Here is a 22,119-nt window from a genome sequence, read left to right as displayed (position 1 = left end):
AAGAAAAAATCACGAATTTACGCGCAGAGTGCGGCTGAACTTTTATAAACTGGGGGGTGTTTACAAAGCGGTGGTTCCGGGGAGATAATTCGGGTCTCTGACCGTGTGTATAGCAGAGCAGAGGGGAAACTACCCTCACTATAATAATTATCCACAAAGAGACATTCCCGGTCGGCCAGTCTCTCGTCACTCACTCGCTGTTCACGCGCAGACAAGGTAACAATAAAAATTCACACGTGCATCTGTGGTAATTGGGGATTTTCTCCGCCCCTGCTGGGCTGCCATATCATCAAAGTTTCTCGGGCAGTCCTCCGCACTAGCCCTAAGCTCCGGCTGGATGAGAGAAATCACTGCCCCCAGAGCCAAGAAAACACCGGAGAGAGGCTGGATTTAAAACCCGCCCTCCAGAGGGATCTCGTCCCCCCCGACCAAAAAAGAAAAAAGAAAAGAAAAGAGAAAAACCTCCCATTTTCTCTCACTCTATTTCTCTTTCCCACTTCTGTCTCTCTTTCCCTCTGTCCCTCTCTTCTCCTCTACCTTTATCCCTCGCCTTTCGCCGTTTCCCCTCCACAAACATGGATCTCTCGGCGAGGTGTTTGGTTCTTCTATCATGTCTTGGCGTGATATTGGCGATCGATTTGGACGCGATTGATCCAGGCTACTATGTGGAGCCCACTGCCACATCAGAGACGATCGACTACAAGGATCCCTGCAAAGCTGGTGAGATTTGATTTGTCATCGTTTTTTCTTTTTCTTGTACTGTGTATGATTTTCTTTTTTAAAAACCATATTTATGTGGAGGTAAAAAAAAAAAAAAAAAATGCCACGACTCAACGTGGAGCTCGCACAGAGCGGCCAGAGCAACGCTTCTGGAGAGATGACAGTAGTGGATGTAGTTTTTAAAAGGCTTGAGGGAACATTGTGTGCAATTGTTTTGTAGTAAGTGACATAGTTTCTGCAGTTTGAGCCATCCGAGGCGTACACAGTATAACCCAGCTCAAAGAGCGGCTCCACGGATCGTAGGGATGAAAACGCATCGATTTGAAGGCTTTCTGTGTGCATTTCGCGACACAAAAGTTTTCTGGGAGGTTTAGTTTTCGGTTGAAAAAGTTGGAGCCTGCTGTTTGCACTCGTGCTTAAAAATGTGATCAAATCCCTCCTGCAGGCTGTCTCCTCTGTTATATACTTAAAAATAAAATAAAAAAGTCTGCGCTGTTGGGGAAACAAAGGATTTTTACACTTTGATTTGCAGACTTCTTCTCCCTTTGCTGGCCGCTTTTGTCAGTGCACAGATCTCCTCTCGGTTTTTTTTTTTCTTTCCCTACCGGTTGTTTGCACGGCCACTTAAAACAAAGTGGAGGAGGGGAGAAAGTAGAGTACAGTCGAGTTTAGATATTTATGCACATATTTTTCTGCTGGCGGTTGTCTTTATTTGTTGCAGTACAGGGAAGAAAGTAAGCCTCCACTCCTCCACAGTAAGAGCTAAAAAAAAAACCCCAAATCATAAATTTACAGTACTGTAAAGAAGACACAGGCTCCAAAGGGGAAGCTGAATAATTCGACAGACTATCTCAGATCTGTGAACACTGACACAAAAGTTAAAAAAGCTTTGGATTGCTGGAGCAAATTCAGGACGACTTTGATTTCAAGTTGGCCTTATTTCCTTGCAAATATTTCATGAAATGACCTGAGTGGCATAACTTTCCACAGCTGCCATTTTGACATGTCCTTGCAGGGTTAACATAGGTGTAATTAATATAAGCCCATGTAGACCAGTTCCATTCAGATGGGGGCAAAAAACCCCCTGGCTTTGGCTCGCACGGGCTCACTGGGATCGCTGTGACACACTAAATTTGAGCTTAATTATTACTTACTTTTTTTTTCTTTTTCTTTTTATCAATTAGACCTGTGTTTACTTTGGGTTACATGTCAAAATGGCTGCTGTGAAAAAGTGCCTGTTTTGGACCCATGTCCTCAGTGAATTTGAACAATGTGACTGTGAGACTTGGCACAGATGGAAAAGCCTACAGGAAGATCAGTTACCAAGTGAAACGCAGGCGCAGCAGAAATCAGGAGGTACTAGCCGTGGTGCCACTAATCAGAGCTGCAGTGGCTGTCCTCCTGAAATGACCCCACGGACACACACACACACACACGTAAACACACAGTGCTCTGCTTGCACAGTTTGGCTCTGAAAAAACAAAAGGACGGGTGCATCAGAGTTGGCACGGAGATCAGTTTGTGTGACAGCTCTCTAAGGGTATTCCACAATGGTAATTTCTAACTCTCAATTGCTCTCTGACAACAACAACGACAAAAATCACAAGATTAAGCTTAGCTAAAGAAGATAAAGAGAAGCCTGATTAATGTTAGGACCCTATTCTTTGGTCAGACCAAGATCTGTTAGTCCAGCTCAGAGTGGGTGCATCCAATATGGACTGCCGCACAGTGGAGAAGGTGGCACTAAAATGACTAAAAAGCCGCCTCGTGAGGATGCTCCCGTTCTCCAGAAGCCTGGGAACGGACCAATATTCCAGTAAATGATGATCCAAAACCCTCTGCCAAAATTAAAGTCTCTAGAGAAGAAAAAGAAGAAAGGAAAAAAAAAACAGTAAAAACGATGGCCTGTCCAAGTATGTCACTTGACTTGAATCCAGTGCAGCACCTTTTCAGGGGAATTTTAAAGAGAAGCAACAAAAACACCTCAATCAAAGCAGAGCTGGAAATATATCTAAAGAAAGGCAGAATGAGGCCTGTTTTTAAAATAGTACATTTAAGCATTTATCTATTTCTTAATTTATCATGAAGCAAATACTTTACTGGTCATGTTCCACAGCGGTGTACATACTTCTGGTTCATCCTTTATATATGTGCTTCTTCTGCCTGTGGTGAGACCTGTATATTTTCCCTCTATATTTGCCAAAGATTATCCGAGTTGTCATTGTAGTCTTTTCTTTTTTTTCTTTCTTTCTTTGTACTGTGAGCTCACTGTCTTGCCAAATCCCTTTGGGGAAGTTTGAACAGATTGCCTTTTCCATCTGGTAAAAGTATTCAGGTTACAGATACAGAGAGTTGGCTTCAGTCACAATGACCTCTAAAGTCCTGGAAGTGCTTACTGATTTTTAGCATTTGACTGTCTCTGATGTGTCAGACAGTTATACAACAGAGTCCAGTCCTCCTACTTTTAGTTACCCAACTACCCAAAGAAGAGGAGTAAGGATAATCTAAAGACTGCGCTTTGAGTGTTGTTGTTGTACATAAACATGACAAAAAGAGTGAAGTCCAAATGATGAAGATGTTCCTTCCTGTTTTCGCTGTCCTCTTATCTGAGTCATTCAAGTGCTCGTACCGGACCTCTAGTATGGATTAACTGGTAAATGTTGATTCTTGTTGCTGAGCGGTAAACTGACAAAACAATGACAATGTCAGTTCTAGGAAGAAGCAGTTTTTTTTTTTGTTTGTTTGTTTTTTTTTAGTTAAATATTGATACAGAAAAGAAAAGTCTCATTACTTAATAATCCTCAGTCCTGACTGATGTTTATCTCGGTCAGGATGTTATCGTTATTTGTTCTGCGGTTTGTCCGAGGTGTCGCGAGCACGGTTTTGTTTACGGTCCTCTCTGAAGACATGCGCTTTGGAGATGGTCACAAGCATGAACTCCCACTCTTTCGAACCCTCCCAGTCTCCAGCTCTTTCAGCACCCACCTGCTTTTCTTCTTCCTACTAAGCAGCAAAATGTCCAAGATCTCCTCCTCACTCCTCCTCACTCAGTTTAATACATCAGAGACGGAGACATTCATTCTAGCAAAAAACCCCAAACAAATAAAACCAGACTTGTCTTTAGGCACCAGCGATGATTTTGTGGATTATTGATTTTTCTCTTATTTTTCCTGAGCTCATCACTATGAGTCAATCTGATCTCTTTCTGTGGCTGGAGGTCAGCATTTTCATATTATGCTGCTTCCACCCAGGAAAACGCTTACTGTGAGGAGTGTGTGTGCTCGTCCTCTGTAGGGCTGTCCTTTCTTCCACACAGTGAAAGGATTTTCACAAATTACTGCCGGATACATGAAATTGAATGATTCCCATTCAGATTTTTGTAAGCAGGGGTTGGAAATCACATCTCAATATGATGCCATCTCAGTACTTTGACTCCTGATGATAGTGTCGCGCTACAGCTGCTTGATGCGTTCTTCTACGATGGCTCACAACATCAAAGAAGAGGAAATGCGCTCAAAGGCCAGAGGCAGGGATTTACCTGCTCACTGCACTGTGGTGTCTGGGCGTTATCATTCAATTTTATAATTAGTCAATTCAATTATCTCTGCTTTCCCATGCTGCCTGCCATTTTTGTCCCCCCCGGGAGTTTCTTCTTGACAGCAAGTTTTCTTCCTTTCACTTAGCCCTCCCACTTTACACTCAAGTACCACCATGAGAAGTCATAAAGTAGTGACTGTGGTTAGCCTGGTCAAGTCTGGGAAATGAATTTAATGGGTTTTAATTAAAAAGTTATTTGGCACCAGTGTATCATTGCAGGAGGACTCTCTAGCTGTTATGCTCTGCTTATTTGCAGTGCTAGTTAGCTGAGACTATTTAACTATCTTCCCTGAATAAGTCAACATTTTATTTTATTTTTTAAGTTTTACACTAACAAAGGTTTAAATGATTCATCTTTAGTCCAGGCAAAAAACAAGTATACTGATTTAATCTAGCAGTGCAATAACACTGAAACCATGCCTTCTATTTAGGAGTTAACCAGTGGAAAATTCCTTAGTTTGCAGAACTCCTAACTTGGCAGCGTCCCAGGAAAACATTTAAGACTCTAACAACCCACTGAGATTAGCGCCACTCGTTTTCGAAATGAAAAATGGATGAGAATCAGTCATGCTTTTGTTGTCTTCTCTGCTTAAATGATAATCGGAAAAGTAGTCACTGTCTGAATGCATGCATTCATTCATGAAGCAGACATCTTAATCTATTAAATACTCTGTGACAGCGTAGTCTGAGTGGGCTGACCGTCGTGCACATTAAAACTGCAGCAGGGAGAAATGTACAATGCAATTTTGAAAACAGACAACAGTTCTGCTGCAGCTCTCTCCGCTATGCTCTGAGCGTTGGCACATGCTCACGCGTCATATGGCACGGGTCTAAAATGAAAGCCGCTTTCACACGTGCACTGCAGACATTTATTTTTTCTAACGAGATTAGATTGTTCGACTCCTTTGCTTTGGACGTTAATTGGACTTTAGGTGTTAAACGACCTGTGATTGGTAAAAGTCTGCTGTCCCAGCTGGGTTTTTTTTTACAACTTGAAGGAAGTGCAGGAGTCCAGTTTCCCTCTCAGACCACCAGTTATTATGGATAATTTCCCCAAAGATCTGAAAATAGGTTACCTCAGAAGGCTTCTTTGCTGCTGTGGCCTCATCTACAGACGGGTCAACCTCTGCACCTCTTCTCATCCACTCACCTATGCAAGTAGTTTTCTTCCATTTCACTCAGACTGGCCAAAACAAGACAGACGGGGTCATTCACCATTTGCCAAGAGAAAGCACGGCAACAAGATTTAGGGCAGGCCGGTCTTACCGTGCCACACTATCCCAGGTGAGGTTAGTGCGACCCATTCATGAAGGAGCCTGGTACGTTCACCTTGGTCTGCTTTCTGCTCATGAAGCATTTGTCGCTGTCAACAGAGAGTTGTGTCACCCCTCACCTTTTGGTATCCGACTGTGATTCATTTGAAATGACTTAAGCTGTATATTTGTGATGCTTTTGTATTTTTATAAAGATGAACAATCCTGTAGATGTAAAATGAGCTACATGCTGGCATCCCATGTGTAAGGACATTGTGTCTTTTAAAAAATCCAAGTGGCTGGAAAACAGCAGTTCAAAACAGATGCCGCTCATTATCCAGCTCTATCTCCGGCTCCTGCTTTGGGGTGATGGGGCTGCCTTGTTGAACTTCAAGACGAGGCCCTCAAGCAACACTTAAGCAGATGCTTTTCTTTTATCATGGAATGCAGGCCATATAGCCGAGCCCACACTGAGTGTTTGTTTTTACATTAAAGAGCCCCTGCCACTTCTCTCTCCGCAGGGTTCAAGTGATTAGGGAGCCAATCTATAGGCGTGATCTCAGGGCTTTAGTTTGAACAATATGTTTGTCGTCAGAGCTAAGTAATAACTAATCTTGCATTACAGAAAAGCCAAGGGTGAGTGCAGAGCCTGAATGCTTTGCCAATGCTCACTCAAGTGGCTCAAATGATGCCTAATTGGTCTGGAATGATGAGCAACCTAACAATTTTTCCTTCATTGTTCAGTTTTACCGGAACGATTCATCCGTGCTGTGTTGAATTGTTATTGTTTTTGTTTTCTCTCTTTCCCCCACCTGTAATGAATACTAAAGGTGTTTTCTTTAACTGCAGATGGTTATTGTTTATTGGAAAGCTATGAGTTAAGGATTACTCCCAGATTAAGTTCACCCACAAGCTCATTTAAACTTTTGTTTGCACATCTGTTCTGAGAAAAACTCACACGAAACGATGTGTTATGCAAAGAGCAGTCTAAATTGAAATATTAAGCCTGGATGGTGAAAATACGTTTTGTCAAAGGTGAGAATCCTTACGGTCTGGCACTGAATTATTCATCTGTGTAAGGAGCTCAAGTAGTGTGTAGTGCTGGCATTGGGGGGGGGAAAAGACAAATGGTTGGAGAGCTGGTGAATCATTAGAGGTAGTTTGACTGGTAGTTGGGTATATCAGTAATCAGTGGCGAGGATGAGCTGGGAAATCCAATCTGCTAATGGGCTTGATGGAGTGTGAAATGTTAAAGGGGCGGCAGTCTCTCGCTGTGTGCCCTTTGCAACTGAAGCCCCTCTGTCAATACGATAGACGCTGCAGGGCGATGACAGCAGCTCGGGCTTGATCGCAGCAGTGGGCGACGAGACGTCAGGCTTTTATTGGAAAATAATTGCCTGAATCTCAAGCAGCAGTAGTTTGTTACTTTTGTCAGAAGCTTTCTTCTAATTACACATTTGTTACATTCTTTTGTTTTTTGTTTTAAGCGAGCGCAGTGCAGATATGCAGTTTCTTTCTTTCTCCTGCCCTGTGCTCAAATTGCAGTGTTAGAAAATGTCAAGGTAAGCATAAATAACAGCTGGTGTTTTCACAAAGGACAGTTAACTGGCATCACACTCTTCATTCCTTAGTTTGTTTCCGTATTCTTGTTGCACAGACTTTTTTACCTGACTATTTTTTGTGTGCATTTCAGTTTCAAACAGCTGCTAAAGAAACAAAAGCTCCTCTTGAGAGGGTTGGGGGGCTTCTACCTGGGAAAACTTAGTGATACACTCTCATCAGATGGTAATTGCCTTACCTCAATATAACACTGACCTCTATTGGAATTCAAATTGCAGCATTTGTCAGCAAACACAGTGGTGAAAGGCGGTGATGCATTGTGATGCATTCCGTGCTTGCATATTAGCCAAGCTTTTCCCATCTGTAATCGCTGGGTCACATACTGGGGGGATGCTGTAAACCGTGTTCTCCCGAGTGGAACTGGCCTTCTAAATATAGGCTGATTTCAGTGTCTGTTTAGGCTTAGTATTGATGTTTGTGCAGGTTTCAGTGGCAGATGTCGTGGTCTGGTATTCACGGAAGGAGATTTATGGGAATAGTCCAGGAGTATTTGACACCATAGAGGTCGAGGCTAGGGCATTACACAAATCAATGGGATTAATTTGATTGAGGTCTCATGTGTAATCTGACTGGATATGCTGATTGATGGGCGGTCCAAGATGAGAAGGATTAGGATGGTTTAGATTAACTTTAAAAAAAAAAAAAAAAAAAAAAAAACAGTGATGGGGGAGGTTGGACTTAATCAGATGTCAATTTATTTTTTTTCAGTCCATTGATTTAAAGATCGGTCCTGTATTTATGTGTGTTTAAGTTGCATTCTTATGCAAAAGATGCATGGATTATTGCACAAAAAGAGAAGAGAAAGCACACTGCCTTCACCCAGCTATTCTGCATGGATATTAATATTATTATTCTAGTTGCAGCTGTTGTCAATTAGGTAATGAAAAATGTTTGGAAAGAGATGCAGCACTGTACTCCATGGTGATCACTTGCCATCTGCCGCACTCATTTGGCTGTAACCTGCCATCTCACTGTGTTTGTACTTTGCATCATGTCAGCGCTCTGTTTCCATGCAAGTTTATCACCTTTCTCCATAGCCTGTCCTCATTCCCAACCCAGAGTTGTACACAAAAGAATCCTAAAACCCTGTGTCTGTGGATAATTAAAGCCAGGAGACAAGGGGATTAATTCACAATCCCTGAGAGTCTTTCCATAAACCTGCAACAGCGTCTCCAGGACGACTGCTGCGCCTGGGGGAAATGAGTTCATAATGCCACCGGGCTGTGCATTTGCTCACTTCATTCTCCACTGTTGTCTGAGAACAATGACACTGCGGATTAACCGGCCTGTCTCCAGAACAGTTGTGGATGATTGGGACTCGGAGAGCGCAGGGGGTGGGAGAAAGCCCGCACCTCGGATTTTTTTTTTTTTTTTTTTTTAAATCGCTGCTTTTCACGTTAGATACAGAAACGTTACACGTGAAAGGACATGTTGTCCAGTTTTTCTGCTTCAGTAGTGTTTTATACATTGTCTGTGTTGTCTTATGTAACTTGGAATTTTGTTCTTTAAGTATTGTCTGTTCTTTTCAGCACTCGGTTAGTTCAGGGAATCGAATAATCCGAAGATAAAAGTGGAAAAAAAAGTCCTTTTGTTGTCAGATCTGTTTGTCTTGCACTGCTCAACATCTGGTTGCTGTCCCTTAACAGTAGTGTTTTTGGCAGTGGCTGTCAGCGTGAGTGCTGATTGTGAGAGGTCTGTTTTGTCTCAGATTTGGACAGTTTCTTTTTTTTGTTGTGTGTGTGTTGTTTTTGTTGTTGTTTTTTGACTTGCAGAAATTAGAGGACCTCTGGAATTTTTTTTGCGTGTCCTGCCATGCCAGCTGTCACAAACGCCTTTTCCTATTGTGCCATTAGCCTCTAATTAAGTCATTCAGCTGTGCATCCTTGTAGGACCTTCAGGGTAAGAAAGAAAAAAACAAAAAACAAAACAGCCTGCATCTACCAGAGCCAGCTCCAGATTGTTTCAATAATACTCCTTTGAATGCCAGAGCCAAGTAGGGGTTTTCTTTTGTGTCTCTATTGTGCTTTCCATCCCTTTCTCTCTTGTCTCAGACCTCAGTAAAACTTTTATACACGTACTGGGAAAAAAACTGTCATATCTGGCCAAATGTATGTGTTGTATTTAAAGAAACCAAAAATATCCTGAGCTCAGAATGAAACAAAATTAATTTCTTGTGTGTTCTGCTGTAAGGACACCTTGCATTGGGGTGTCAGATTTAAGATCACAGACTAAAACTTCTGACAAACACGCCCGCTATAAATCACTCCCATTTACTCTGCATTTTAAAGGTCCTCTGGGCTTCTTGCCCCTGAGGGGTTGGTCTCTACCTCCATCACACTAACCCACCAAACAAGCATGCAGAAGGCTGTCATTTTCTTTCTGCTCCACAGCTGCATTCCCTGTTCATGTGCCGCCTTCCTCTCTTCCTTCTCAAGTTGTCATGTCCTGGTTAGCGATGGATTACAGTGCAGCCTCTTTGCCTTCTCTAGAAATGGCCCCACTCCACTCCCCATCCCCTCCCAAGTCCTGCATGCAGGCCTGGCTATAAATTCCGGAAACATGCTGGTGTTAAAAGCCCGTAAAACCAAGCACCCAGTTTCTGTAGAGTGGACTTCTAGCAACGGGAGATTTTTAGTTAAAAAAATATATATATATAATAAAGGACATTCCTCATTAAGTGGGACTGTTTAGTTATTTCTCTCTCTCCTTGGCCCCATTAAAGAGCTATTACGTGTTCAAGGTGCCCCATATTACTCGGTCAAGGCAGCGTCGGTGTCTCATTGTAGCATATTTGATAGCTTCCATTAACTATCCAAGTGTGCCACGGCACAGTACGTTATGTTACCTTCCGGACTCGATTCGTTTTCATAAATCATGTCAGTAGGTTATCAAGTTCATGCTCTATGCATTACACAAGTCAGTGTGTTGTTTTTGTTTTCTGTCCTGTAACTGGGTTAATACAAGGCAGCCTTCCTGTTATCCGAACTGACACACTTCTGTTTCACAACTTTACTTGGGTTCCACAATAAAGAGAGTAAACGGAGCCAGAGTCCCGAAAGGAGGTGTGTGTGTGTGTGTGTGTGTGTGTGTGTGTGTGTGTGTGTGTGTGTGTGTGTGTGTGTGTGTGTGTGTGTGTGTGTGTGTGTGTGTGTGTGTGTGTGTGTGTGTGTGTGTGTCTTCTTAAGAAACTTGCTCAAGAGTTTTGGCTGGACTTCCCAGTCTGAGCAGCAGGAAAAGCTTGAGGCTACAGGACAGTGCAAACGGATGCTTCATATTGTGCGGTCGCCTTACACATAGTCTGACATGTGCTGTCTCTGTGTGTCTCTTTCAGCTGCCTTTCTGGGAGACATTGCTCTGGATGAGGAAGACCTGCGATCCTTTAAAGTGGACAGAATAATAGATCTGGCAGCGAGAACCGTCCAGGTTGTTAATCGCACAAATACAGGTAACAACAACAGACAGAAAGACCTCTGAGGTTACAGTATGATGTAAAATGTAGTTATTGTAGCACCAAGGCAAAGCAGATTATATTGTCAGTCTAAATTTGCAACAAAAGAGCTGAAATGAACAAGGTTCCCACATTGTTGGGTGATTATTGCAGACAAAGACGTTCTGCTCCCAACACTACAGCCGTAAAACCGCTCCAACCTCTCGAACTGAGAGTCGGCTCCAGCAGCACCTGCCGGAAGGCAGCTTTGTGTTTTTTAATGAGCCCTCTTCAAAATGTTTATGCCTACAACTGTGATGATATCATTACGTTGCTACACCTGTAGCATCATGTTTATGAATGATTGCTGGGCTTTGTCAGTTTTATGTTCTCCAGTGAAAAGTGCTATTTAATCAACCGCTGTGAGTCAGCCGGGACCAGTGGACTTCGCAATCCTGTAAATTCTGAGCGAACATGAACCAACAAGCATATCCACATCTGTCTGTGCTTGAGCAGTGCTGTTTGTTCGAGTTAATAAGCGCGCCAAGAAAAGCAAACTTTTTTTTTTTTGCGGGGGGGGTGAATTATGAATACATTTCCAGCAGCTTAAAGTATTCGCCGTGTTGGTTTGATTTTTAGTATTTAGTAGTTTTAGTATAAATTTTGACCCAAGGTGGGGAATTAAGATGAGACTCGTGAATCAGAAGCAGGTTACAAGTACATCCTCACCTTTTGAATAATTATCTGTGTGCTTGAGCAGTTTAGTCACAGCAAATTCGAGTGTTAAGCAGTGGAAAGGTATAGCTCAAAATAGGAAAACACAGCCGGTGCAACTGTGCATTGCACAAGGTGGCTGTTTTCCACCCTGATCAACATTCATTCATAGAAACGCTTGGCGCCTCGGGCTGCACGCATATCAATACCTGCTCACCCTGCACAGGTGTGGATCCTAATTGGCAGTGAAGATAACTTTGATATGTCATTTTTCTCAATTATCATGTCACTTTAGAGGTCACGTTAAAAGTCTTGGGTACTTTATCTTCAGATTAAAGCCTTGACCTAAAAAAAACACACCACCCAGAACATTCCCCGTCTAAATACGGACGAACATGGAAGATTTAATCGTTTTATTTTAATTAACACATCACGCACAAGTTTTGCCTCCCCAGGACTTCTTATCAGTTAGCTGAGCAGATTTGGCTGTTATCAGCCTTTTCCACAACACATGCACAAGTGTACGTGCTAATTGATCTCGCCAGGCTGCTAAGATTTAGTCCTGCGGACTGAAATTCAACAGAACACATTGTTCCAGCAAATTTAAAAAGCGTGCTGCAATCTACGGCATGCGTGTTAATCAAATATACTAAGAGAAGATGAGCCGAGCCGCACCGTTTCAAGTATAGCTATGAAACAACAACCAGCGCTTGTTTTTGCAGCTTCGGGCCTTCATCGGGGTCACCCAGGTGACGTTTCCCAATAAAGTTTCTAATAATTGTACACCTTGGAAGAAGGTGATGTCTGTTTGTACCTCAACCACAAAGCACATAGGTCAGTGTGTTAATAGGTGTTTTCTAATAGAAGTGTTACATCAATTTTTTTTAAATAAAGTTTAGACAAGCGCCCTTATATCAAATGGATTCTGCTGGTTTTTGTTAATAGAACTCACAGTGATGACACATTTATTTTACACACCTTTGCTGCAAAATGAAAAACTAAGTGAAATCAGCTTTGGAGCCTTTATCTGGGAACTGTAGACGTTGTCCCAGCTCTCTGTAATACATTAAATGATTTGGCCAAATAAAAGAATAATGTGACAGTACAACAGTTCTTTGTTAAGCTTTACAAACATATGATTGTGTAAGGAAAAAAATGACTTCATCCCAGCGCACCCACTAAATTTACTTGGTGCGTATGTTTAATGGGCTTTCTCAGAAGTTTAAGATCATCAGACTGCTGAAGTTTTCACTCCTACAGATTTCCTCATGTTTGGAGTCACTTCTCCTTTTTTTTTTTTTTTTTTTTTTCTTTTTTTTTTTTAAAGGGGATTTTGTGTGAAGTTGCAACACACCACATTATCGAGAGTCACATCATCCAGAATTATTATTAATAATTCTGGATGATGTTACAAATACAAGAAAAAACCCCTGATGGTGTTTGCCGCAGGAATTTAATTGTTTTTTTGCTCGATTACGTATAAATCATTGGCACCTTTTGTTTGTTGTTTCTACAAGTTAAGTTGGTGTCCTAACGTAGAATGCAAGATCCCAATTAAAACCACAGCAGTAACTGCTTCATCAGATAAATCACTTCCATCTGTATTTCTGCAAATATGCATCATTTAATAGATCGACTGACTAAGCCTACATCCACTTGTGGCTTATTCATCACATGCACTTTGAGCTCATGCTTGTTCTGCAAGTTTATCAAAGTTGAGGTTCGCATAAGGATGTTTCTTTAATAATAATAATAATAATAATAATAATCAGGTTTAGGTGGGGGCTTAGTCTGTATGGTGGCATTTATGTGAGGATGAGTGACATTAAAATTAATTTGAAAGAAGAAAAGACTCTGCTTTAATAAAAATCCATTCAGCGCACAACGAGAAGTACAGTGTTATTTGAACTGTCTCTTTGATGGAATTAATGTAATTACTTAAATTAGTTTTTTAATAACCAGCCAACATTAATATAACCGGCTTCAAGCCTTGAAAAGCCCTTTGGTTTTTGCAAATAAAAAAATGGAATCTATTAAGTAGAAGCACAGCTTGTTATCTCTTTGTGCCGATGTTGGAGGAACGGCTGGGGGTTTTTTCACCCAGGAATGCTCTGAATGATCTTTATTTTGTCTCGTGGTTGGTTCAAATCCTCAGGCTCAAACAGTCAAAGCAGGCAAGGTGCACGGCGCAGGAAAAGAGCTGCCACATCCAGACCAGAGCGCATTTGGCCCGACGGCGTCATCCCTTATGTCATCAGTGGAAACTTTAGTGGTAAGTAACATGTAATGTGCTCACGTGTGACCAGATGTGGTAAACATAATTAGCATCATTCATTCCCATTTAAAGTCACAAATCTTTGTAAACTATAATCTGTAAAACAATACTGGATGTCTGCAAAGTAAAGTACGTGGTACCCTTCATAGTGTTTTGCTTCTAGAAATAACCATATTTACTTCTGAGATCTTGTGCGATCTTGTTACATCGCCTTAAAATTGTATGCTTGTAGTTGTGCAATTTATTAAAAAGCAAACCAAATATTGAGTTCTTGACATGATAAATATAACATTTTGGGACTCTTTAAATTGCATGTGTGTGTGATGATGGTTAACGATGAGAAAGGCACATTTTGAACTTGGTATGACTTTACTTTTAAGCCTCGTCTGTTCACTGTGTTTCTATTCATCTCCATTCTTCCATGAAATGCTGTTGGAGTGTGTTTTCTCACCCTCTCCGACTTCCCTTTCAGGCAGCCAGCGGGCTATATTCCGCCAAGCCATGCGGCACTGGGAGAAGCACACCTGTGTGACCTTTATTGAGAAGACGACTGAGGAAAGCTATATTGTTTTCACCTACCGACCATGTGGGTGAGTCAGTGGGGTTTTAAGCTCCCATGTGTACAGTAGGAGCTGAACAATGGCCTGTTTCTGTTCAGTGTCTGCAGCTAATTATTTAGCGCCCTAATACTTTTCCTTGCTTCCTGCTCAGCAGAGTTTCTCCATTGTTCATCCTCTCCTTGCAGTCTCTCTGCAGTCAGTAGGAATTGTTTTGGGTTTGGGTGGTTTTTTTTCTGCCCCCCTGCCAGCCCTTAAAGCGCAAACCATTTGGTGGGCAGGAATTTCCTGTGCCTGATCATCACACTGCATCAGTCACTGGGTGCTTAAATCATACCCGGTGTGCAGGACAGGGCACGAGGGAGAGACTTCCTTTGCCTGTTTGCTGCACTCTGCTGAAAGTCGGGCTCGGTGTCCACTCAGCATTTCTCTTTAAACAGATACGCAGGGGAAGTGCTGGTGGTGGCTCTCGTTGCTAAGCGACTATTGACAACCTGTTTGGATGTGCAGGGCTCTTTTTTTTTTTTTTTTTTTTTTTTTCTTTGTAAGCCGTCGTGAAACAGTTTTTCATTAAAACATTTGGTGTTGAAGAATGCAAATCCATTTAGGATTTTGAGAAAAGGAAGTCAGAGTTGTTACAGAGGTTTCCAGGGGACATATCAACCTCTCAGATTTGGTCCACAAGCCGGATACCATTATGTCATTACTCAAATGTACCCCTCCTGCTGATTTATATCATTCAGTACCAACAGGAAAAAGGATGCAACTCATGAAACTTTTTCTAGCCAACTGTTAAAAGCCATTTTTAGCCCAGTAGCTGGCCTCTGGAGCAACAACGATGACATTATCCGCACAGGCAGCAGCGGTTAGCAGTGGGAACGCTTGACTCTGCTGCATATTCAGCAGGCCCCCATCTGTCCTGTGCAAAGTTCAAGGCGTGTCTCAGGAGAGCCTGACTTGGCTCGCTGTAATTAGAGAGCGGCTGTCTGGCCCACAGGGCCATTATGTGTGTGCCCATCCTGCAGGCTCCCACACTCAACCTTTCATGTCACATCGAGATGGAGCGCTGCAGCCAGCTTCCTCAGTTACTCTCAGCGTTTCCACTAGCAGACAGATGAATGAATGTCACTCCTGTATGTGTCGACTATAAAACAGAGCAGAGATTCTGAGGTGATTTCTTTTCTAGTTTTATTATATACATAAGCAGCATGTTGAGATAGATAGAGCCAGAGATGCATTCCTTTTTCTCTCTTTGCTAACCTCGTTTTTTCCACTCACTACTTTTTTTTCTTTCTTTTTTTTAAATGAAGTGAAGCATAAAGTCTAGTCTCTGTGTTTTGACTTACACACTGCCTGCCTGTGTTTCCATGTGTGTCTGCCTGCTGATTCATAGGTGTTGCTCCTATGTGGGTCGCCGCGGAGGGGGCCCCCAGGCCATATCCATAGGGAAAAACTGTGACAAGTTTGGCATTGTGGTGCACGAATTAGGTCATGTTATTGGGTTCTGGCACGAACACACACGACCCGACCGAGATGATCACGTCAGCATTATCAGGGACAACATTCAACCAGGTAAGACCTCAGGTTTCTCCGAGATCCCTCAGCAATAATGTGTGTAAGTGAAAGACGGAGACAGAGAGTTAGATAAAATATTAAGAGTCACACATTTATTCACACACTCTGAGCTAAGAATAAAACACCACAAACTTGCAGAAGTGTTTTCATGAACCTAATCCTGAGAGTCTATATTTACGCCTGACGTAAGGGTTCGGTCTGAATTTTTCTCTTTTACAGGGCAGGAATATAACTTTTTGAAGATGGAGCCAGGAGAGGTGGACTCTTTAGGAGAAGTCTATGACTTTGACAGTATCATGCATTACGCCAGGAATACATTCTCCAGGTAGGAGCCAAACCCAAAGTTCAACTCCATAAGCCCCAGACATGAGAACTAGTCTAAGAGCGAGTCAGACTGAACCATTTCCGACTTTGGTCTCATCTCGTTTTCCATTTCCATGTTTCATGACTGCACTGGTGTGTAATGCTCCAGGTTTGTTTCTGCGAGCAGCCGCTCAGTAATGTGGCACAAATCCCAATTCTTGTAGGAAGAAATAAATTAAAAAACAGGTATTTACTTCTTTACTAGAAAGTCCAGTAGAGATCAGTGCAGCTGTACAAGCTCATCATATTAAAACTCTATATTAAATGTACACACCAGACCAGCACATGCAACCTGATCTACAGAAATCTACAGCAGTGGCATATTTGTTCTTAACAAGAAATTGCTAAAAAATTTCAAAGCTTGCTGTTGATTTAGTGTCTTTTGTCACTAAGTGCAAAAATAAACCGATTTCTACCCGATATCTTTTGGCATGACATTTTAAAAGAAATAAATTAATAAATCCTCACATTGCATTGAGCCTAAAGTCAACTGGAGAAGTAGTACTATGATTTTTAAGTGATATTTGGACAAGGTTAGGTTACCTGCTGGTGTACTGGGAGTCGTATATCAGGTAAATGGAGGAAGCTGTAAGAAGAACTTGGATGCCAGGTTCCATTTCAGACTGTGACTGGGTCTCTTTGGACTGGTCTGTGGTCTTTGTTTATAGGGTTTACCTGTAAACGGTATCATTTACACTTCTCGCTTTAATTTTGGCATTTGCCGGATTAGCAGTATGACAATAGACACATTGTAACTCTAAATAAGAAAAGTGGGATGTGAATTTTTGCAGGCATAGTAAAAGTGTTTGCCTGGGATATACTCGCTCTTTCACACTGCCTGTTTTAAATTAAGGCTCCTTTGTTTGGTTCCTGCTGTTTTTTCCTGCAGTAGCAGCCCCAATAAAGCAGCTAGCTCAGCAACAGTAGCCCTGCCTCATCACAACAGCATTTATGGACACTACCTTCAAGGTTGTGTGAAGCTTCTCGTAAAGGGTTTCATCCATAAACCACCTCATTATGGTCCTAAGAGTTCTTTGAAAATATTTTCATGGTGGGACAAATGATGTCACCCAAGGTTACTGCAGAGACCTATATTCTGGAGTGGAACATTTTGGCATCTTCACAGCACTTTGGTGTTATGACTACCTCCAAACTGAATGTCTTCACACACCTAGCAGCATTTTTTTAATCCCTAAATAATCTACATAGGATTTAAAAAAAAAATACAAATGTTTTCCTTTTTAATGCTTTACAAACTAAATAGTCACATGATTTGAAATTTGTGCGTCATAGACTTGGGACAGTAACGTCAGTACAAAGAACTGCAGAGGACCAGCTGAAATTTTGGCATTAAATCTTCCAGAAACTTGTTGCTTAGAAAAACATGCGCTTGTAAAAGAGGAACTGTTTGTATTCTTAGTGATACTTAAATTTGTCATCGGCTGACCTCATTCTTCACTCCCTGTTGTATTCTACGGGAAGGCCTGCCAGATGTTGTGCTGTTGCTTAGCACATCACTGGGAAGCTACAGTGTTGGATGAAGGCTCCATCTAAGGCGGGTGGGGGAAAAAAAGGTACATGACTAACACAAGTCAGCCTGGTTTCTTGACCTAGTCATCAGGGGCTGTGGTTAATTTCGAGTATTTTTACCATCTGGATGACTACAAAGCCAGAATAGAGGAACTAGGAGTATTTGACTCTTTCAGCTGCTGATTCATTATTGTAATTACAAAAGCAGCACTACACTCACTGCAAGTGGCTTCAAGACAACTTGGCAGTATACGTTAAATTATTTTTGAAAGCTGTTACAACCCAGGTTTGCAGGCGTGTGAATATCATGGCCATCTCCTAATGTCATGTGCGGGATATGATACTAGTTCAGTGTGTAGAACTGTCCCTCCATCTACCAGACAGCCTTCAGTCACTCAGTGTGGGTGTAAATTGATCTCTGGGCACCTAAAGTTAAAGCAAAAAAACAAGTAAGCGCAGACTATAATCATTACTACCTCCGCCTGATATAAGAACCAGCTGTTAGCCCTTCCCTCAGCTTTGCACATGCATATATTTTTATATTTCCCACCACTGGCTCTCCCATGCCCGAGGTTACAGTCTCAGAGTTGTGGCCTCTTCCCAGATAGCTGCCATGCTCTCGCAACAAACAGACAGTGGGGAGTAAATCTTTGTCTAAACAGAGGCTGAGGCTGGATGTAGGCCAGTATGCAGAAATTCCTGCCTGGCCCCGTGCATCCAAACTGTAGGTTGTTAATGCACTTCACGCCGAGCGGAGATGAATTACTGCTGCTTTTCCAGTGTTTGTTAGTGTACAGAAAAAGACTGCAGAACAGAGACAAAGGGGAAAAGAGACATTTGTACTCCTTCTCCATGCAAACAACAAACTTTTGTCTTGTCTTAGCTTCCAGGTTTACAGGAAACAAAGCCCACTACTTCCATGGAATTGAGGTTTTAAAGAGGGAATGGTTTTTATCTTGTATTGAATTTCAGTCAGGTCAGCACATGTCCATTTAGCTGTGGTCACTCCCAGGTCATCATTTGGACTTAGGCTCTTAATCTTATAAATTTGCAGTATGTTCTACAGCTGGCTGCACAATGGGGTATATTTATGTGAGGTAATCCACCCTGATCTGTTTTCAGTCCAACTCTGACTCTGTTCCTATACAAACTCCTCTGATCCAAAAAGGCTGCTTAGAAATGAGAAGCGGTGGCTGTCACTGCCGGGGAATGTTTCACAGAGCTGTATTAGCAGACGAGGGGCTCCTGTTGGCTTTTCACAAGTCATTCCAAGCACTTTCTCTTCAGCGCTGATTGGCTGATTTACCTGTGCCAGTGTCATTCTTTGTCGGTCCATTGTTGGCCGGTGTGTTTGCTCTGTGTTTTACAGTAAATCACCGTGGGAAGCCAGGGCCTTTGCCGCGGGTGTTGTTCGGAAGATTTCATGGCCTGTCTTGATGTTTTGCCGTGTCTCCTGGGGACAAGCAGGGCTGATCCCTTGCTTTTTGTCTCGGGTGTGTTACCCGACCCATGGCTCTGCCTTCCCCCTCCTTTTGCTCGAGAGAGATATTTTTTTTTTTTTTTTTTTTAGGACGAGTGTGTGGAGCAGTGCCAGCTCAAATAGAGATCTGCCAGTGTCCCCTTTTGTCTTTTCTGACACCGACTGGAGTGGCATTGTTTTGTTTTAATTTTTTTTTTTTTTTTTTTTTTCTTCAGCAGCCAGCATACGGGCTCCTGGAAGCTCGCAGACAGGCAGAGCCTAAACTGTTAGCTCAGGCTGCTCTGTTTGCACATGCCTGGCGTTGATAGGCATGTCACCATGGGAACAGCCAGGGAGCCAGACCATTTCTTGCCAATACTTACAGAAAAATGAAGATGATAAACTAGCAAAGTGTCAAGTGAGGCAGCTTTGTAAAAAGGAGTCTTTCTGGACTAACTGTTCTGTCCTGTCTCATTTTTAACATTTGCAGATGTTTTATCTAATTTTATTTATTTTTATAGTTTTCATTTTGGATGATTTATCAAGAATGTGGCTGATGTTCATTTCCCTGCCTCCGCAGCTTATGGAATTTATTTTGAACTCCCAGTAACTCTGGAGAAGGGCTTAAGCTCTTAGTTTTGGGTCTATCGCTAGTGCAGGTATGTGTGTGTGTGCACTAGCGATGATATCTGAGCATTAACCTCTGAAATGGACTGTGTGACCTCAACCTTAAAGAAAGACTGAAATTCAACAGCAGTCCCATATCAAAGAGATGAGTAGATCTGAAAGAACTGCAGAGTAGCACCGGATGCAGAGAGATTCAAAGCCCAGACGCACACATGTGGACACTGAACGTTCAGTATGCTGAGTAAAAGTGCAGGAAACATTTTCAGATGGTATCGTAATTTTAATGAACCTCATTAGAGAGTGAGCAAGGGTCAAACAGTAAAGTATGTCAAAGCATATACTGACTGGTTACGCTATCAAAAGTGGGGATATTCATAGATAAGAGGTTTGATGTTCATCTTAATTAGGTCGTTTCTTACTGTACAAGCAGCTGGGTCTTTATCTTAATGAAAGCCCTCTTGTGTCCACATGGGTGTGGGTGAGCAACAGCTGGTTAAAGAGAAATAAATTCTGATGGCATCTCATTACAAGCCTTTTACTTTTTTCTGATATCCTGAATCTTGTTTTAAATGCTAATCCAGAAAGTAAACATGATAATGAGCACTCCATGTGTGTCTTGTCTGGTAGTTGGATTTGCTCTTTTTTTTTTTTTTTCTACAAAAGCAATCACGTTTCTTTCTGACTTTCTGACTGTCAGCACTCCTTTTTAACTGGGTATGTAGAACTCTTAATTCTTTAGTTAATGTTGACAGTGATTGAACTGCACTGATTGATGGTAAGTTACCTAATCCTGTGAACAAACACGTTTTGTGGCATGTGTGCATGCTGGAGTAGACTCCAGGAGGGTGCGCATGCAGTTGGGGTTTTATGCAACATTAACATCAGTCTCTCTCTTTCTCTCTCTGAATTACAGAGGCATCTTCCTGGACACCATCCTGCCACGCTACGATGTGAACGGCGTGCGACCACCCATTGGCCAAAGAACCAGACTTAGCAAAGGGGATATTGCACAGGCACGCAAACTCTACAAGTGCTCCAGTAAGGCCAAAATGACAGCTCTTGTCTGCTATGGGGTTTTTCTTGTCTATTTTTGAACGTATGCATAGCACAACCCTGAGAAAGAAGGAAAGAGAGGAAGACAGAGGTCTGTAACTTCTCCTGGCCTCCGCAGATGCAGCTTACGCTGTGCACATCGGCGATTGATGTGGTGCGGTTCCTTAGCTATAGCGTACCAGACTCCCAAGCAGGGAGGAGTGTAAACACTACCCAGGGACAGGAAGTTAGTCAGTCTGTTTTCCCAGATAGATGCAAAAGAACAGCTGGTCTTCTAAAGACAATAACCGAAATGACTGTACAAGCTGTGATGTGCAGACACGCGTGTTTACTCCCAACAATGTAAACCACGTGGCTATACACTAAGGAGAGTTATGTAATCCTGGTACTTTTCTGAAGCTCTCTGTGTGTTTATGCTTCCAGAGGAGAGAGAATCTGATGCTGTTGAAGTAAACACAATTTATAGCATTAGCAGATGTACGTTGAAGAGCAGCCTTCTGCTGAATGCATTTGGTGTCAGACAGTTAATTGCAGGTAAAGCTGGGACAGCTGAGCAGTCGGTTTCAATGAGTAAACATAGTGCTTGGTCACCACAGTGGATCATCCAGTGTGGTTTCAGGGCAGAGGTGGAAGTTTTAAATGTATCTGCGTGCATCACTGCAAGTGCTCTCTCTTTCATCACGGCAATCGCTGTCTCCTGAGGAAGACTGGATGATGTGGCACGCACTGTGGGGGGATGAGGTAGTGAGTCTCTCCATGTGTTCTTGGAAAAAACAAAAAATTCTTAAAGAGCCACGGATCTCCCATTCATGCAGCATTCCTAGGAGTGTTTGTCATCCCAAATGTGTGTTAGTTAATGGCTCAGGATTGGCAGAGCTCCGCACAAAGCGTTATTACACACAGCTTGAAGCTCGGGGCTCGCCGGTTTCTCGCTTTGAACGCAAACAGGCAAGGAGAGTGTTTTCTTACCTCTTACTAAATGAAGTTCAAGGTAAAAGAACAAAAACCCAAGGGTGATTGTAAATGCTTACACGCCACCCAAGACGGACAGCTGAAGATGTCTATGTCAATCTAGTCTTCTATTATTTCCTCGTGCCTTAATCAAAGGCATCTTTCCCCCAGTTGGCTGGAGCCTCACGCACTCATTCTTCTAGGCTGCATATTGTTTTGGACTCAGTCATCGCACACTTAGTTTTGCCAATCAAACTAAGGGTTGTTTCTGTTTTGTTTTTTGTTTTTTTTCACTGGCAACACGTACATAATGCATCACATCCTCCAGAGGGCCGGGTTATTTATAGTGGGCCAGGTTTATTTTCAGAAGATGCTCAGAGAAAGTGTCTCACACTCTC

General features: G+C 42.3%; 1 protein-coding gene across 2 annotated transcripts in view; it reads left to right on the top strand.

Moving 5' to 3' along the window:
* bmp1a (bone morphogenetic protein 1a) overlaps positions 1–22,119 on the top strand; it is a 30,396-nt gene continuing 8,277 nt past the window's right edge. Inside the window, exons 1-7 of one of the 2 annotated variants that reach the window (XM_040019166.1) lie at positions 1–720; positions 10,522–10,635; positions 13,487–13,603; positions 14,079–14,196; positions 15,557–15,735; positions 15,958–16,063; positions 20,631–20,755. In XM_040019166.1, the coding sequence (XP_039875100.1) occupies positions 576–720; positions 10,522–10,635; positions 13,487–13,603; positions 14,079–14,196; positions 15,557–15,735; positions 15,958–16,063; positions 20,631–20,755 (904 nt within the window). In that variant the 5' untranslated portion in view covers positions 1–575. The remainder of the gene's footprint in view (positions 721–10,521; positions 10,636–13,486; positions 13,604–14,078; positions 14,197–15,556; positions 15,736–15,957; positions 16,064–20,630; positions 20,756–22,119) is intronic. The other variant, XM_040019167.1, reaches the window with a different exon arrangement.

The sequence above is a fragment of the Simochromis diagramma genome, unplaced genomic scaffold, assembly GCF_900408965.1.
Source record: "Simochromis diagramma unplaced genomic scaffold, fSimDia1.1 OVJJ01000822.1, whole genome shotgun sequence".
NCBI lineage: Eukaryota > Metazoa > Chordata > Actinopteri > Cichliformes > Cichlidae > Simochromis > Simochromis diagramma.
Note: the sequence above shows the minus strand (reverse complement) of the source record. Positions and strands in the feature narration are given on the sequence as shown.